We start from the raw sequence: 18,701 nt of genomic DNA on the forward strand, positions 1-18,701 counted from the left end.
TAAAATCAACCTTTTGTTCTTTTAAATCCCAACATGAAATAGGATCGACTGGCCCTAATACCAAAGACTATATGCTAAAATTTACTATTAAAAAATAAAAATAAAAATCCTGCACTGAAGAAATATAGTATAAATTACATTACCAACCCTGGAAAGTTAGCAGGTATTCTAACTTTTAAAATATATATTTTTATTGATTTCAGAGAGGGAGAGACAGAAACATCAATGATGAGAATCATTGATCGGCTGCCTCCTGCATGCCCCCCACTGGGGAACGAGCCCAAAACCCGGGCATATGCCCTTGACTGGAATCGAACCCAGGACCCTTCAGTCCGCAGGCCAACACTCAATCCACTGAGCCAAACCAGCCAGGCAAAGTATTCTAACTTTAAACCACTGCCTCTCTAAAGTATCCCATAGCAATTTGTAGATCAAAAACAAATATAGGGGCCTCAAATGCACTGATTCTAATTTAAAAAGAAAGTGACTTAGCTGTGTGGGCAAGAGGAAGCAAAAATTTCAGGGATTGAGTTTATCTTTAAATTATCATACAATTTTTTTTAGAGCTGAACAGTTTACATAGAAATAAATACTAGTACACGCTAGAAGAGAAGGTTTAATAATTGATAAAAATGTACAAAAATATTCAAATCAGAAATGCTTTAGAATGTGTATCATGAAGTCAATACTTCTCAGTGAGTAGGGAAGGTAAAAGACTTCCTCAATGAAAAAAGCAAGAGAAAGGTCCGATAAAAAAAAAAAAAAAAAAAGACAACTGTTAAAATGTTTAAGTCAACATTGATTTTTGTTTTAGACAAGGATATTGCATCTATCACTTAAAGTTGGTGGCACATTCTTTAGTAGGTCCTTAAGGCAATATATTTAAACTAATTTACAATTTGATTTAATGTTAATTTTTAAAACATCACCTCAAAATAATGCCCTCACAATAGCCTTTTTTAAATGTATTCAGATGTTGCATAAAAAATAATGGTGGCTTTATTATAGCAGTGCTCACTAGCACCACTATAGTTAAGGGTCTACCAGGTTTCCATTAAGAACACCTATTTGTGGGTTCACCATAAAAGATCAGATTAGTTTCAACCAGTTGGGTAGTACACAAAAAAGCAATTTTATCAGTTGCTGGTGCTTTTTTTTGTACGACTAAGTATCAAAAAAGTTTCCTATCTTCAAAATCCAACTTCCATAAAGAAAATGCTATCACCTCAATGACTTAGACTTTAGAAGAAAGTAGAGACATCTGCAGTTATTGGTAAATTGCCACCTTTAATCCATCCTGCAGTGCCCTATGAAAGGGTCACAGGAAAACAGTTATGACCGTATGAAAATATGATTCTTAATACAGAATCAAAAGTTATTTTCAATTTCCTCTGCTTTTATAAAGTCCACAATAACAATACTTAAATGCACTTTTTTTTTTCTGTGATATAATTAAAACCCAGTGTTATTTCAACTGAACTTAAAGTAGAGTCCCTGGTCTGAATTAGACTTTAAATCATACTGTAAACATATATTTGGTATAATTTATTGATCATCATCCAGTTGCTCCAAAAGGGTCCTTCTGCGCTTTTCCAATTCTCCTTCACTCAGTTCACTGCCAGAAGTATCCCAATTACCCTGAAAAGACATTGAATACAATTATATTTCATGGTAGTACTCAAAAGGTAAGGTTAAGTAGTAATGAACTTTTGAAAAAGGAATTCAAAATGAATTCTCTTTCACAGAAACAGATACATCACATAGTTTAAAGACTTACTACCTCTTTCCCAAGAGCCTATCAATGGGTTGCTAACTAAGCATATATATGCCTTGGTTATATTAGGAGAGGTCCTTAACTTAGAACGAGATTTTTACATGTTGTTTTTACTTAATATATAAGTAATATATAAAGTCGGGAACAATGGTACATACATTTCTTTTCCTTCCTCTTATATAACTGATTATGAGACCATCCCATTTCCATTTAATGGAAGTCAGGGATTCATTTCCTAGGCACTATATTCCTTGCTAACTTTGCACATTCTAAGTTGCCCTAAGAGTGTTTTATATTACAAAAAAATATGCTTCACGCAAACATTCATGAGCAGCACAAGACTTAAGCTGAAGAAAATATTCAAAAAATAATAATGCATTTGTGAGAAATAATCTTTGAAAAGTGGATAGTTCACCTGTCTTCTTTCCCTTCAGCGATTTCGTTTAACCTACTGAAGGTTAAGGAAGAATAAATTGTTAAAAGCTGCTAATAGGTCTAGAGGAAACATTCATTTTTCACCAAGGATGTGCATCAGATTCACCAGTGCAGCTTTTTAAAAAGCAAAGCAAAAAAAACCCTCCACCCTATATAGCAAATTAATCAGAATATCCAGAGGGAGAGCCAGGCTTGTCTACAAAGCTGAAACTCTCCACTGGTAAATCCGAAGCATTACTCTTGCTAAGCCCCTAGAATTTGTGGGAGGAATGGAAAGGATGAGAAGGTTTGTGTTATTGTGCTGTCATTCATATGTGCGCATACACATGCATGGGAAAATAAGGATTCATTTGATATTAAAATATCAATTTTGGCTTGTAGTCCCTTCCTATCCATTTGCCCTCACACCTCTTTCTCAATGATTTCCAAAGGTTACTGGAATGCTACCTTTTGAAACCAGATTTACAAACGATGACAACTGAATATTTGGAGGAAGAACACTTAATTTGTGTCTCTTTATATTCCTTAAAAAATCAGGTATAAAATGTCCAGTGGCACTTCTTAGAATGCAAAGAGCAGAAGACCATATCCTCCTTTATTTTTTTACTTAAGTTCTCTTTTATTATTATTTTAAATCCTCACCCAAGAATATGCTAAGAAAAACAGATCAGGTGTCTTCTAAATGTGCCCTGGGGATCGAATCCAGAACCCAGATTGTGCCCAGATCAGGATTCAAACCAGCAACCTTTAGGTGCACAGGACAACACTCAACCAACCAAGTCACCCTGGCCGGGCTTTATCTTCCTTTCTCAGTGAGTTAACAGAGCATTACATAGCCTTTATTTATTTATTTTTTTTAAGGAATGTAAAACTTATGACCACATACACTAGAAAACTATTCTTGTGTGAAAGTTAACTGAACTTTCATTGTTTTCTTTAAACGCCCTCATAGTTTAACCATTGTCTCCATTTCTGCATTTTGAAAATACAGGTATGAAATAATTCTAAGTACTTACAGAAGAATCCTTTCCAGTCTTTTTCTTAGGTGATTTGTGTTTTGATTCTGATCTTTGTCTAGTTCTGTCTTTTTCACTTTCCCGGTCTTTTTCTTTCTTATCCTTCTCTCGCTCAGCATCTGACTCTGGAGAGTCCTGTGTAAAAATCCACGTGTAACAGAGTATGTGTGCCCAGAGTGGTGAAATTTAAGTTGTTAAGCTCAAGGATTAAAGATAAGGATGAAGGCATACCTGATTGGAGTATATATTATGAAAATGTGTGCAGATTTTACATTTTACACAAACCCAATACAACATTACTTATTTAGTTATGTAAGATGCTGTGATTAGCTCAATCACATATTAGGTTGATAGCTTGCCTAAACAAGCAGTCCTTCATTAGATATGCACAAATTCAAGTGAGCAGCATGAAAACAATCTCATTCAACAGGTCTCTGGTAACACCCAGGCCCTAATATTTTTAAAAAGCCTCCTAGGTTTACCTAAGATTAAATGGTTCTCAACAACAGCTGTAATACATACACAGACCACAAAGACATGTCCTTCTCTAAGATTACTTTAAAAAATCAGATTGGGAATCTTAACATTGGTGTGTATGTTTTATTTTTCTTCAAAGCTCACCAAAAGATCTTAATGGAAGATGAAGATCAACTTTAAAACTCTTGAACTTAGGTGCCCACCTAAACTGTGTTGGTCTGCACAGGACTATACAGAAAAAGGCTCTACTGCCACTGAGGAAATTAAGGGTAAAAGCCTAATGTAAAAATGAAAAGCTTGCTTACAGATTTATGTCTCCTCTTCTTGCTTTTCTTCTTATGTTTTTTAGACTTCTTGTAACTTCTCTCTAAGCAACATGTAAAGGAAAAGGTGTCAGGATTTGACCACATCCAAGTGTCAATGATTTTAATCAACTTAAAAGATATGCCTACCAGACTCTGCACTAGAAGAATGTTCTGAAGCAGAACGAGACTCTGATCGCTGTCTTTTTTTCTTTGTATGGCTGTCGTCATCATCTGAATCTGACCCCTACACAATACAAATAATTTTATTCATAATGATGCTAAACAAATGTTTCAATACACTTATGATGCCATCTAATAAACTTCCTTACCGATCGAGAGCGGGAACGTTTCCTGTGGTGTTTTTTAGATTTTTTAGAATGTTTTTTGTTCTTTGAATGATGATGTTGACATTCATGCTACAGGGGTAAAAGAGAAATATTCAAAAGTTTACATTTACTTTGGACAGTACATCATAAAGAATTTTTAAAAGCTATTCGTTATAATTCGAATTATAATTAACCATCATGTAGATATCTAAACACAATAGTGTTAAAAAATATTAATAGTTTTTGTAGGAATCGTAGTGTATGGGTTAGTAGGGATAACTGTACACTCCAGAAAGGTATAATTTTCAGAACAGTTACACTACTTTGTTAAGACAATTAAATATACATTTGAAAATCTTGCTTAAATGTTGATTCTGATGCAGGATTTCTATTAATGGGGTCTGAGGTTCTGCATTTCACAAAAGCTCCCAGGTTAATAGAGATAATGCTAGTCTGAAACACACTTTGAGTAGAAAAGATCTAGAGGCAGCTGGGAAACAACCGAGTACATGTGGGTATGTTAACAGAGCTAACTCTTGTCAACATTGATAGACATCAAGAACATTAAATACAATGAACCAGTCAACGTAAGTGACTTGCTATGTCCGAGGACTATACAACACTATAATGAATATGTGTCAGCTTTTAGCTTGTTGTAAAGTATCAGTCTGTCTCTATAACTGGCAGCATAGCATGTCTGTTAAAAGTATTGACTCTGAAGTCAAACAGCCTGTGTTGGAATCCCTGCAAATTACTTTATTTCTCCTTGCCTCATTTTAATCCTCACACTATGAAACTATAGGTGAGTAAATTAATATATTTAGTATTTGTCTAACAATTAGAACAGCAATGGCCCATATAGGCATCAAATTATTATTTAATAATTATTGGTCAATTTAGCATATTTACTACATACAAGTACCTATCTGAAATACCCTTATTCAGCTAACAGAGTAATTTTATCAATACCCATTCTAACAAAACTTTTATCACTATATTTAAAACCTCTCCCTGAGTTTTTTAAGACATCTAATAATATAGTATAATATTTGAAATATATGCTTGGATCTTATAAAACAGATAGAAAATAGTTTTTAAGTTTTCTTTGGGTTTACTAGTCAATTGATATGGCTGCTAAATTTTTGAAACACTGTAAAAATATGAAACAAATAGTCTCCACAAACAAATCTTTACATTCCCATGCAAGCTATTTGTTTCACTTAAAAGCTACATTTGCATAACAATGGTATAATTTAAGAAACATACTTCTCATTCTGAATTCCTTAACTTTTATTAATAATTTTATATAGTTTGTATTTCAGCCAGTTATGAAAATATTAAAATTACCTCAAGCACATGCATAAAATCTTTAAATATTCGTTTTCTTTCAGACTCTAGAGTTATGTCCTCAAATGCCGGCTCTTTTACAAATCTCTCCCGGATCTGAAAAATTTGCATATACAAATATATTAATACCAAGAAAATAATACCAATATGACTAAAAGGAAACAATAGAAGTGAAAACTGTGACAGCCCAGTCCCCTCCAAGTCTATTAAATTTTTTCCTTTACTCTAAAATCTATACCATTTTAACCAAATATTCCTAACTGTAGTCACAGCTGACTTTATCCTTTTAACCTAGCCTCAATATATGTAATATATTCTACAAATAACTTCAGCTTATTTTTGTGGCTACAAAATGAAAGGAACTAAAAGGTATTCTTATCTTCAATTGTAAAGGAAACAGTTCATTAGGAAAAATTTACAAATATACATACATCTTCCCAGACAGCATCCAATTCTATAGGGGGAGCAGCTTGTTTCAACATACTCTTAAATGCAGATTCTTTTCGTTTCATCTTTCGAGCCTCCTCTTTTTCTCTTTCACGTTCACGGGCTTCTGCCTTTTCTAGTAACTTTTAGAAAATCATTTAATCAGTTACCATGGTACAATAATTTTTGTTAATTGAAATAACCCATTATTCTTAACTTAAGTATTCTCCCATCATTTATAAGGCAAGGTGCAATTTATAACACCGGTAATTTGAGTAAAGAAAAATTAACATCAGCTCATCACCTAAACACATTATTTTCTTTTACCTTACCCTGAAAGGCTAACTACTTTATGAAACCCTACTCATATTCTATTCTAGGAGCCTACAACTGAAGTACTTTTCCCCTAAATACATTAAAAACTGTACTATTAAACTTGTTTATAAAAGACCATAACTTACACTATTAAAAGCCAATTTAATATTTCCGGCATCTAATGTGGTTGATCTTTTAGTTGAACTGATTATTGCCACAAAATCTTCAAAAGTAGTATTTACTTCAACTACAAATCCTTTATCCTAAAAAACAGAAATCTTGTTAATAAAATGTATAAAAGGAACAGAGAATAATTTTTAAGATATACCAGTCTATATAAGTATACTATTTACCTTTAGAATATCTTTTATTATCTTCTTCTCATCATGATAACGTGCTTTAAGATCCTCAACATAAAACTTGAAAAGGTCAAGTGCAGTTGATCCTAATGAAAAAACTAAAGAAGTCAAAAGCTAGCTCTAACCAAAGAGCTGCAATTATTATTATTTTTTTTTATAAAACAAAATAAAATGCCCCCTCCCTCATTTTCCAACACAACCCACCTTCCCCTCTGGCCCATTCTAACTACTATCAAAACCAAGTTAGGAAAAAAAAGAATCTCACCAGGCTGACCAAGCATGTTAGTGAATCTAATGTCAGAACTAATTGTTGGATACAATTCCATCCAAGATGACATAGAATGTAGTTGTCCGTGTTCATGCAATTCATCTAAAAATATCTGGGGGGAAATTTTTTTAGACCATTAACAACAACAACAAAAACCCCCCATTCTATTGAAATCATCTCCAAAGACAAATAATATATAACATGAACAAATAATATATAACATGAACACACATGTTAAAAACACATCAATACTTAAAACTCTTTGACCAATGTTTAGGTGCAAAGAATACTTGGCTCCTTGATGAAAGTAGCAGCATTTAGGCAAAAGTATTTTGTACTTCTGAGAAAAGGATCTCTGAAAAGCTACATTATCTTTCTAGGCTTCACTTTACTGTTCTGTAAGATGGAACATCATTTCCAGTTAAAAAAATATGTAATATAAAGATAAAAGTTAACTCAATATATTAGATATTATCTATTTCAAATGATGGTGCTAAAGTATATGTATGCATGTTTCCTATAAAATAATACTTTTTGTTTTAAGACATAGTGACTGATATATTCTGGGGTGTTTTTTGTTTTGTTTTTTAATTTTCTTAGCAAATGTGGACTTAGGAGGAGGACATATAATTTTACCAAAGTAATACAGAGTATTTTTGGGAACTAGGACTCAAAACCTATTTCCTTCTATGTTACTCCCTTAATTCTAAATCTTTATATGTTCATCCCAATTTCTCTTCTTTCTCCTTTTATACTACTTGCTGACTTTCAAGGCAACATATTAGGACTTCAACAATTTCCACATTTCCTGCTTCCCTAAATCTCTAGGGGGGTTTAATCCTATAAATAAATGTTCCTAAAGAATGATGACCCAAAATTCTGCTCCTAAAATTCCAAACATAGTGTTCAATATAGCAGCCACTGGTCAAATGTAGCTTCGAAGTTCATGAAATGTGGCTGAATTGAGTTGTGCAATCAGTGTATAATATACAATGACTTTGAAGACTCAGTTCCAAAAAAATATAACAAAATTATAATATTGGGTGAAATAAAAGCTTACTAAAATAATTAAAAAATAAAATTTAAAATCACATGTAATATACAAATTTTTATTGGACAGCATTGTCCTGAATAACACCAGAGAGCTATAACTCCACTTCTCTTCATAGGAGAATAAGCATGTCCATACAGTCTTATATTTCCAACATTCGTTTCTCAAACTTAGTATCTATCCTTTTTACCTATCCTTTCTACAATATAAATGGAATCCTTATCTTAACCCAACCCTCTTGTGTGATCACTAAGTTCCTCACTTGCTCCCTCTTTTGCATTCCTAAGATAGCTCGAAACCACCTTCAACGATGCTCTCTAGAATCTTAGAATCTGCTTCACTCCATCATACCTGCTTTGTTAGTATTACTGTTTCACTTCCAGATTGCTAAGATCTGATGGTCATAGAATTTTGATATTGAATCCATTTCAATAGTGAATCCCTAACCTGAGTGAAAATTACAATCACCTGAGAATTAAAAAAAAAAAAAGGATTAAAAGCCAGTTATTTGTAATTTTACTTCTTAAAGATCACTCGATGACTCTGATTTGAATTCAGGTTTAAAAACTATTAGGCTAAAAGTGTATGGCTCTATTCCTTTTATTTACTAACCCTGTCTTGGATGGTGGGCAGGAGCTTGGTCTTTACATTATAGAAAGCAAGTGCATTAAAGATGGCTGAGTCTGATACTTCTTCCCTTAGAAGGGAGGTTCCCAACATAGGCACTCACTGCCTCAGAGCCAGGTGAATATTTCCCCTTATCTCCTTCCTTCTTTTTGTCTTCTTATATATTGCTCATAATAAAACTATTCATATATATGCTTGAATTCCATACTTTCTAAGATTCTGTTTGAGAAATACCTCTATCATTCAATTCTTTCTTCATTCTCTCTCGACTGATTTCTCTTGCTCAAAGCCATTCTCTTAACCCTGAGCTTACTAAAACTCACCATATCATCAAAATATCTGCAAGAATGGTCCAAATTTGCCTCATTTACTTTTAAGGTATTTGGAAACCCTTTAACTTTCCCTACCATGATGACAGTCACTAAGCACCTTAAATTGTACACCTAATGGTATTCTTTCAGTTTTATTTCATACCAGGTCCCTCATCCTGGCCTGCGGATGGGGCCGAAACCGGCTCTCCGACACCGGCCAAGGGGTCCCAGATTGCGAGAGGGCGCAGGCCAGGCTGAGAGACTCCACTGGTGCACCATCGGGGCCGGGGAGGGACTCGCAGGTTGGCCAGCCAGGGAGGGACCATGGGAGGGCTCCAGGGCGTGTCTGGCCTATCTCGCTCAGTCCCAATTGGCAGGACCCCAGCAGCAAGCTAACCTACCAGTCAGAGCGTCTCCACCCTGGTGGTCAATGCACGTCATAGTGACTGGTCGACTGTTTGCCCCTTGGTGGTCAGTGAACGTCATAGCGAGTTACCTTTGCACAGTGGTCGGCAAACTGAGGCCCCTTGAGTGTGGCTCTTCCACAAAATACCACATGCGGGTGCGCATGTACAGTGCGATTGAAACTTCATGGCCACACTCAAGGGGTCAAAGAGGCGCGTGTGGCTCGCGAGCTGCAGTTTGCCAACCACTGCCTTAGCATATCATTAGCATATTATCATTTGATTGGTTGAATGGCTGACTGGACACTTAGCATATTAGGCTTTTATTATATAGGATTCTTAACATTTGCTACTTTTGGTGGGTTCCTTTACTCCAGCGGTTCCTCAAAGAATCATTTAAAAGACTGGTAAAAACCACAGATTGTTGGGCCCCACCCCCAGAATTTGATTCAATAGGTGTGGTGTGGAGTTTGAGAATCTGCATTTCTGTAATGTCCCAGGTGACTGATGCTTTCATCTGAGTACCAAGCTTTGAGGACCACTGCTCTATCTTAAAAACTTCACCTTAGCTTCTGAGATACTACACATTCCCCTGGTTCTCTCTAAAGCTCCTGATTATTTCTTTTCATTCTTGATATAAATTCAAATACCAGTTTTATGACTTACAAAAGGCAGAGATTCCTTGTCATAAATGTCTCAAATATTTATTATTACCTGTCTGGCCAATGAGTACTCAGTAAAATGACAGCCATCATTATAATCATTATTATTGAAAACTAGAGGCCCGATGCACGAATTCGTGCACAGGTGGGGTCCCTCTGGGTGGCCTGCAGGGATTGGGCCGAAACCCACAGACCAATGCAGCCTGCATGTGCCTGCCGTGGGCTTGCGCCCAATCAGTCCCGATCAGGAGAGGCTTGTGCTGCTGCAGCAGTGGTCGCCAGCCATGAGCCCTGTGTCTGGCACCCTCCCAAGGGGAGTGGCCTGTGGGATCGGACTGAAACCGGCTCCAACATCCCCCAAGGGGTCCCAGATTGCGAGAGGGCACAGGCCAGGCCGAGGGACCCCACTGGTGCACGACTGGGCTGGGGAGGGACCGGAAGAGGGCTCCAGGGTGTGTCCAGCCCATCTCACTCAGTGCCCAGCAGCAAGCTAACCTACTGGACTGTGAATCTTCCCCCTGGTGGTAGTGCATGTCATAGCGAGCAGTTGAGCAGCCTTAGCATATCATTAGCATATTATGCTTTGATTGGTTGTTCTGCCATTTGGTCTATTTGCATATTACCCTTTTATTATATAGGATGTTCTTTCCATTCATGATTTTTTTAAATGTCAACTTTCTAATTTATTTTACTAATGTTCTAAATATACCTTTTAACAGGTAATGTAATGACAGAAAAATTACTGAGCTGAGTATCTGAAGCAAAAACAACATGCTAACAACCAGTTATAACAATAGTAATCAGAACCCATGCCAGATACATACCAATCTGTTTAAAGCCATATTTTAGGCTTAGCTAGAAGACCCATGTGGCCGTTACATTAGGATTTCTCCTGCACATTCTCCAGTCCCAGTACTGACACTATATATTCTATTATATTTTCTGTAACCCAGATTTCCTTATTTTTATTATACTACAGGCCTGGTGAATGAAATTTGTGCATGGGTAGGGTCCCCAGGTCTGGCCGGTGATTAGGGCCAATCTGTGGGGTGACTGGCAGGGCGATCAGGGGGCCCCCCAGCTGGCACCTGCCTTGGATGGCCTGGGGCCTGCAGGCAGCTCCCACATTGAGCGTCTGCCCCCTGGTGGTCAGTGCGCATCAAAGTAACTGGTCATTCCACCAGTTGGGTTATTTGCACATTAGGCTTTTATTATATTGTAGTAGAGGCCCAGTGCACGAATTCATGCACAGGAGGTTGTGTGTCTGGCTGGCCCGGCCCCAATTGGGGTGGATTGGGGCCAGGCCTGTCAGGAGGAAGAGATGGTGGGAAGTTGGCCCCATCAGGGCTGGGCTGGATGGGGGGGTGAGGGGGGGACCCGCAGGCGGTTGGCCGGAGTGCCCTGACCCCAGTTGGAGTGGGGGGACCAATTAGGGGATGGGGCCGGCCATGGGGAGGGGCTGTGGGCTGACCAGCCCCACCCAAGATTGGGGTGGGGGAGGCCAATCGGGGGCCAGCACTTGGGGGGAGTGGCCATGGTTGGTTGGCCGGCCAGTCCTGCCCCTGATCAGAGTGGAAAGGCCAATCTGGAGTGAGGCTGGGTGGGGGTAGGGGCCGCAGGCGGTTGGCCGGTTGGCCCTGCCCTATTTGGGGTGGGAGGCCAATCTAGTGTGGGGCTGGGCGGGGGGAGAGGCTGCAGAAGGTTGGACGCCCGGCCCCACCCCCTATTGGGGAGGGCAATCAGGGGCAGAGCCTGCCAGGAGAGGGTCCACGGGGGAGTTGGCCAGCTGCCCCACACTCAATCGGGGTGGGAGAGGCCAATCAGGGGCAGAGCTGGCTGGGGTGAGGGGCCCTGGTAGGCTGGCCGCTGGCCCCAGTCCCCGATCGTGGGTGTCATAGCAACTAGTAGTTCCGGTCGCTGGCTTTTTATATATATAGATTATTATTTTATCATACAGGTCTCCTTAAACTATTGCAAAACCTTCATAAGAGCCATGAAAACTCAATCAATGGTTGCAGAAAAGTAATAACTGACTTTCTAAAAATCTGTCTAGCCCTTCTTCCTGGGCACATGGCTGATTATTTAAAATCTAGGTTTTATAGCCTCCTTTGTAACTAATTTCGGCCAAGTGACTAAATTCTCAGCAAATGAATATTAAGGAGAACTTATACATTACTAGATTTAAAAGGAACTGCCCTCTTAACTTACTCAGTTAAGTTTTATCAGGAGGTGGAAGAGGGGGCGGGAAAGGAGAGGAGAACAGTGAGGAAAGAAAGAGACAAAGTGTGTCCTAGATTCTCATTCAGAGCAGCTGAATTCAGATTCAGCAGCTCCATGGACCTGAGGGAGGACTGAACCCAATACTGAGATTATGTTTTCTTATCTGATAATTCTCTGGAAAACATGATTTGGGGGGGTGGGCAGATGTGCTGTTAAGTGTAATTTTGTCTTACAGTAGCTGTCTAAAGTACTTTTTACAATTCTATATAATAAAAGCCCAGCGACCGTACAGCAGAACTACAGAACCAGTGGGAGCACCACTCAGAGGGCAGGTCCACAGCCGCTTGGCTGACCGGGATGAACACCTGCTCCCGCAGTAGGCCAATCCCCACAGGCGACGCCCGGCACCAGTGCACAAATCCTGTGCACTGGGCCTCTAGTATGTTTAATAATCAGTACTTTAAAAAGCAGTGGTATTGCTATAAAGTGGATATTGAAGTTCTAGAGCCTGGGATGTGAAGTTGAGGTTGTATTGCACTGTTTACCACCTATAAGTAAAATCTAATCTGGAAAACCTAGGAAGGCTTGTAGACACCCTGCCACAGTGGCCAGGGCCACCACCAGAAAGACACAGAGAGACCCACAGGGGCTGGGATAGCCTCTGTTTCCATTTCTAATAGGATACAGTATTTTTTTAAATAAGGAGCCATACTTTTGGAAAAAAGTTTGAGATATGAATGTGATTTCTAATTGTATCAGACATTAATGTTTTAAAGCTATAACGAAGTTTAATATTTCCTCTTTTTTGTTTTTCATTTATTTTAACTGTTCTTTTATCTATTAAATTGTTGTATGTGGATGGGGAAGTTTTGTTTGTCTTGTTAACATTTGTTTCCCTAACAAGAAAATTATATATTAAACAAACAGCTAAAAACAAACAAACCCACAAGAACAAAAGGACTACCCTTTCAACTTAGATGTGATCATGGGAACAAGGTTAAGGCAATTTCAAAGTATGGGCCATGCTTTACTACCACCTAAAAACTTATTAGAAATGCAAATTCTCAGAACCCACCCAGAATTACCAAATCAAACTCTGATGGTAAGGCTCAATAATCTGTGTTTTTAAAAATCCTCTAAATGATCCCCTGGGAAACCACTAACAAGATACAGAAACCCATCAAGAGTAGTAAATTGTAAGTTTTTATGGAATGAAAACGAAAATAATGTTATTAACGGTGACATTTAAGATGGCTAGTGACCTTTGGCATGGTGGCCCAAGCTTTTTAAAAAGCCTACTAGATGATTCTGATGTACACTAAGTTTTGAGAATCACTGGCTTAGGGCATGGCAATGTGTCCTACCCTAGACCAAACAACTGTTATTTTATTTTTTGTTAATCATTACCCAATAGTATTTTTCCTTTGATTTTTAGAGAGAGTGGAAGGAGTGGGGAGAGACACAGAGAGAGAAACATATGAGACACACATCACATCAATTGGTTGCCTCCCACGTGGGCCTGGGGATCGAGCCTGCAACCGAGGCAAGTGCCCTTGACTGGGAATCAAATCCGACACCCTTCAGTCCACAGGCTGATGTTCTATCCACTGAGCCAAACTGGCTAGGGCGAGACAACTGTTATTTTAAGAAACAGACATATTTAAGCTACTGTAACTTAGCATTTATATTTGTACAGTGTTTAATGGAAGAGACTCTGTATTTAAGACTGCAGATTCAAATTTTGGCTCTACTATTCAATAGTTGAATTTAGGCAAGTCACTTCCCCTGTCTTAGATAATTTCCTATCTATATAAGTGGACATAAAAATAGTACCTACTCTTATACAAGGCCGGCATAAAAATTAAGAAATTTAAATCTATAATGTTTAATCAGTAAGCAATCAATTAATGCTAACTGCTATCATTATAACTCACTGCTAATATTCTTCACTAATGAGAGAATAAAAGGTGGTACATGAAGATGAAAATGAAACACTAACCTATGTAAAAAATATGTGATTTCAGCTCCTATGTATAGCATTTTAGAATTACGGCCTATCCCCTAAACATTACCACAGCATTCCCCACAATTCTCTAGAGCTTAAAAACCAACTAGTACCAATGATTCAGCACATATATTTTGTTTTCAATCTTCCCCTATCCCATTTCTCTTTCCCAAATAAAACCTTATCTATCAGTGTGCTCCTTAAATACCAAATCTGTTACAGCCCTCCATATTCCGCTGGACTAAAATGGCTGGTTTCCTTAAATGGGTTCATAACTACTTGTAGAACTTAAAGAGTTAATTGTGTATGAACACTTCACAAAGCCTATGTTAGTGATCTGGGATCAGGTGTCTCAAAATAGTTTGTAGTATTGTTGCTCATTATAAAATTAAGCTAGAAAGATTTTTAAAATACCTGAAAAGATTCTCTATTTTTACGCTGTCGCCGCCTTTCTCTCAGCAAACTCTTCTGTTTTTCTTCTTCCTCCTCCTTTTCTAAAGCCCGAATGTGTTCTTCAAAGCAAATTAATGCATCTTCTTTATCCATGTCTAGAGTTTTTTTCAGTAAAAAAATTAAAATATCAAATGTTAGGAAAGCAATTTAATTATTTGCATTAACTTTATAAATTTCAAATTTACCTTTCCAAAATACTTGTACTGTAACTCAAATATGACTTGTAATCATCTAAATGGGTAACATTTAAGGAAAATACCAAAAAAGACTTCATCAAAAGATACCCTGCATCCGAGGATAAAAGAAAGACTATGCACATGATCCAATAATGAAAACAAAATTATTAGAATATTTGTCAGCAGTATCAGAATTATCCAAGGAACTTTTCCAAAGTGCAGAGTTCTAGGCCCTACCCCAAATCTCCCAAAGAGGTTAATAATAATAATAATAATAAAAACACTTTAGCCCTAACCGGTTTGGCTCAGTGGATACAGCGTCAGCCTGCGGACTAAAGGGTCCCAGGTTTGATTCCGGTCAAGGGCATGTACCTTGGTTGTGGGCACATCCCCAGTAGGGGGTGTGCAGGAGGCAGCTGATCTATGTTTCTCTCTCATCAATGTTTCTAACTCTCTCTCTCTCTCCCTTCCTCTCTGTAAAAAAATCAATAAAATATATATATTTTTTAAAAAACAACTTTAAAAAACAACTAGGTAGTAAAGACAGAACTTAGGAAAGCTTAATGTAAGATAATGCTAATACATTTTTTTTGGCGTTTTGCAAACTTTTAGAGCTATTAATTTAAGAAGATACCATGAGCCCTAGCTGGTTTGGGTCAGTGGATAGAGTGTTGGCCTGCGGACTGAAGGGTCCTAGGTTCGATTCCAGTCAAGGGCACATGCTTGGGTTGCGGGCTGGATCCCCAGTAGGAGGTGTGCAGGAGGCAGCCGATCAATGATTCTCTCTCATCATTAATGTTTCTATCTATCTCTCCCTCTCCATTCCTCTCTGAAATCAATAAAAATATTTTTTAAAAAAAGAAGAAAGCATGAATAAAATGTGGTAATTTGGTTCATACGAAGTGACACAAGACAATTTCAGGTTTGATGAATGATAAACATATTTCAAAGATTATCTGATAAAGCTAACTTTAGATTTTTGTCCTAAATCACAAAAATATCCTATTTGGAAACAAAACATCTTTTCACAAATGAATTGACAATTGTCTAAAATTCAATTAATGGTCTCATTAAGAAAGTAAGAATTCTTTGCTGCTCGACAACCTTTTAAAAACTGTTTCCTCCCACTTAGTCATTATGCTTACTCTGTAATTCCTCATCTTCTGCAAAAGTTGGATTATCCATCAAATACTGCTGGGCTTCAGACCAAGTAGTAGAATATGTTACATTAGCCATGTTGTCAAGTATGTTTTTTAAGGCTTCCCAATTTCTTTTTCTCAATTGCTTTGCTTGCTCCTAAATCAAAAGTATGAATAAATTTTTTGAAGTTTAAAGGAAGTATGATATTTGAACTGCAATTAGTAAAGGTTTCTTTACATTCTAACTGATGACCAAATTTCAATACTCATTTACTTTGAATATCAACATTATTTACCTTTCCAATGCACTGGCCTAGCTGCTTTGTTTGTTATCTATTTTCAATTTTTTCACCTCTCTTCTACAGCCAAAAATCTAGATAACATGACTCTCTCCTCCCTCCAATAAATGTCTCTTCCTTTTACAACTATGTTCTACAAAGCTAGTTACTGCCGACAAATCATACAATGAACAAATGCTAAGGTCTTCAACCACTTCTAGCTATGACCAAACTTTTATTTATACTACATATCTGGAAGTCTCTTAAAGAATGGATAATATACAATTTAGTGCATAAAATAGTCATAAGCAAAAAAGAGGTATTTTAAAACACTATCATAAATAAATTTTAGTGGAAACCATTACGTACTAGTGGCCTGGTGCAAGAAATTCGTGTACTCGGGGTGGGCAGGGAGGTTCCCCCAGCCTGGTCTGTGCCATCACAGTGCGGGAGCCCCATGATCCATCGCCCCGAAGAGGTTGGTCTCGCCCACCCATCCGGGGCTCCTCAATGGATTGCCCCAAAGAGGTAGGTCGGAGCCGGGGGTCCTGCCTCAGTCCTCACGGAGCTGCGGGACCCCCAGGCCTCGCCGCACGGAGGCTTCCGCCGGGCCCCAGGCCTCCTGGTGATAGATTGTGATGGCATGACCAAGTCCCTGACGCTCCAAATCCCCACCCACCTGCACCTGCTGCGCACGCAGCCTGCTGATTGTTCATTACGCATGAGGGCGTCCTGACCATTTGAATATTACCCTTTTATTAGATTACTGCCATTCTTATAAAAGAATCATAAGTGCAAGTACCATAAGCAGAAACAGAGTATTTTTAAACCCAATGAGCTAAAAAGAAAAAGTGTCTTCTCTCTCAAAGTAGGTATAAAACAGCCAGTTAATGAGAATTAAACAATAGATAAGTCTGTATTTTCTATGTTCACATCGGTACTTACAGAAGCTATACATTTCAAACCTAACTTCTAATAAATGGGTATGCTGCACCACATAAACTGGATAAACAACCAACCAAAATGAACATGATATAAAGTAACTATTAATCAGAATGAAGAAACATCTTGTTTTATCTATAAACACCAGTAAGAGTGAATTATACCTTTTCTTTTTTTGAAAGAAAGAATAAAACATCTTCATAGATTTCAAGACGATCACGCTCTGATATTGCATTCCAGACTTCCATCTCGCCAAACATTTGCTCTGCTTTTCTGTTCAAAAAAATTAAATGTTACTCTATATCATACAATAAAAATTAATCTCTGGCCATTTTGACTTTATACTAAATTTAAAACCACCATATGAACACTCTTTACCACTCAAAATTCATGACTGTATTATAAAGGAAAACTTTTGAATAATTAAGAATAAAATAGCTTAGGACTCCTTAGAGACAAAAGAGTTAATTCTAAATGAGCAACCTTTTGTAGTCAAAACTATCTCTTTTACTTAGGGTAGCTAGAGACACTATCAAACTGCCCATGGGACTAAATGATAGACTTCAAAAAGTTATCAAGCCCTAGCTGGTTTGGCTCAGTGGATAGAGCGTTGGCCTGCGGACTGAAGGGTCCCAGTCAGGGGCACATGCCTGGGTTGCCGGCTCGATCCCCAGCTGGGGGGCACGCAGGAGGCAGCCGATCAAAGATTCTCTCTCATCACTGATGTTTCCATCTCTCTCCCTCTCCTTTCCTCTCTGAAATCAATAAAAATAAAATTTAAAAACGTTATCAGATGCCTTGGCCGGTGGTTGTTTGTGGAAGGGTCGTCCAGTACACAAAAAGGTTGCACGGGGTTTGATCCCTGGTCAGGTAGAATATGGGAGAGGATAAAAAAAAAAAAAATGTGAAGAGCAAATGAGAGGAGAAACCAAGATGGCGGCATAGGTAAACACCGGAGATTGCTGCCTCCCACAACCACTTCAAAAATACAACTAAAAGACGGAACGGACATCATCCAGAACCACAGTAAGGCTGGCTGAGTGGAAATTCTACAACTAGAAAGAAAAAGCATACCGAGACTCAGAGGAGGCGCAGTGCGGAAGTAAAATACTAAGGTGCGGAGGTTGCATGCGGAGCGGGCTGGTGGCTGAGGGCACGGTTGTCGTTTTCAATCGGGAGGGAGTCTCAGGCTCTGAGTTCCAGTTCAGGGCAAGTCTCTAGGGACCCAGACTCATACGGGAGAAGCGGGACTGTCTGGCATCGGTCGGAACTCGAGGGCAGCTTTCTCTCCGAAGGGCTTGCAGCGATTACCGGGACACTGAGAAGCAAACCTCTGAGGGCAGGACTCAGAGGAGCCATAACTGCTAGCCCTGCCCTGTTGATCC

At 38.3% G+C, this 18,701-nt stretch overlaps 1 protein-coding gene across 12 annotated transcripts in view; it reads right to left on the reverse strand.

Annotated features, from left to right (window-relative positions):
* Positions 1-598: 598 nt before the first annotated feature.
* PRPF40A (PRP40 pre-mRNA processing factor 40 homolog A) overlaps positions 599-18,701 on the reverse strand; it is a 55,598-nt gene continuing 37,495 nt past the window's right edge. For 7 of the 12 annotated variants that reach the window (XM_014534059.1, XM_014534051.1, XM_014534049.1 and 4 more), the window contains 13 exons: positions 17,481-17,589; positions 16,103-16,253; positions 14,743-14,876; positions 7,046-7,160; positions 6,775-6,878; positions 6,568-6,684; positions 6,112-6,249; positions 5,681-5,776; positions 4,337-4,423; positions 4,155-4,251; positions 4,008-4,069; positions 3,226-3,360; positions 599-1,638 (listed from right to left, as the gene is read on the reverse strand). In XM_014534059.1, the coding sequence (XP_014389545.1) occupies positions 1,546-1,638; positions 3,226-3,360; positions 4,008-4,069; positions 4,155-4,251; positions 4,337-4,423; positions 5,681-5,776; positions 6,112-6,249; positions 6,568-6,684; positions 6,775-6,878; positions 7,046-7,160; positions 14,743-14,876; positions 16,103-16,253; positions 17,481-17,589 (1,438 nt within the window). In that variant the 3' untranslated portion in view covers positions 599-1,545. Of the gene's footprint in view, positions 1,639-2,189; positions 2,226-3,225; positions 3,361-4,007; positions 4,070-4,154; positions 4,252-4,336; positions 4,424-5,680; positions 5,777-6,111; positions 6,250-6,567; positions 6,685-6,774; positions 6,879-7,045; positions 7,161-14,742; positions 14,877-16,102; positions 16,254-17,480; positions 17,590-18,701 lie in introns of all 12 variants that reach the window. The other 5 variants (XM_014534050.1, XM_005859312.2, XM_014534052.1 and 2 more) reach the window with 4 other exon arrangements.

Source organism: Myotis brandtii, unplaced genomic scaffold (assembly GCF_000412655.1).
Source record: "Myotis brandtii unplaced genomic scaffold, ASM41265v1 scaffold125, whole genome shotgun sequence".
In the NCBI taxonomy this organism is placed as follows: Eukaryota; Metazoa; Chordata; class Mammalia; order Chiroptera; family Vespertilionidae; genus Myotis; species Myotis brandtii.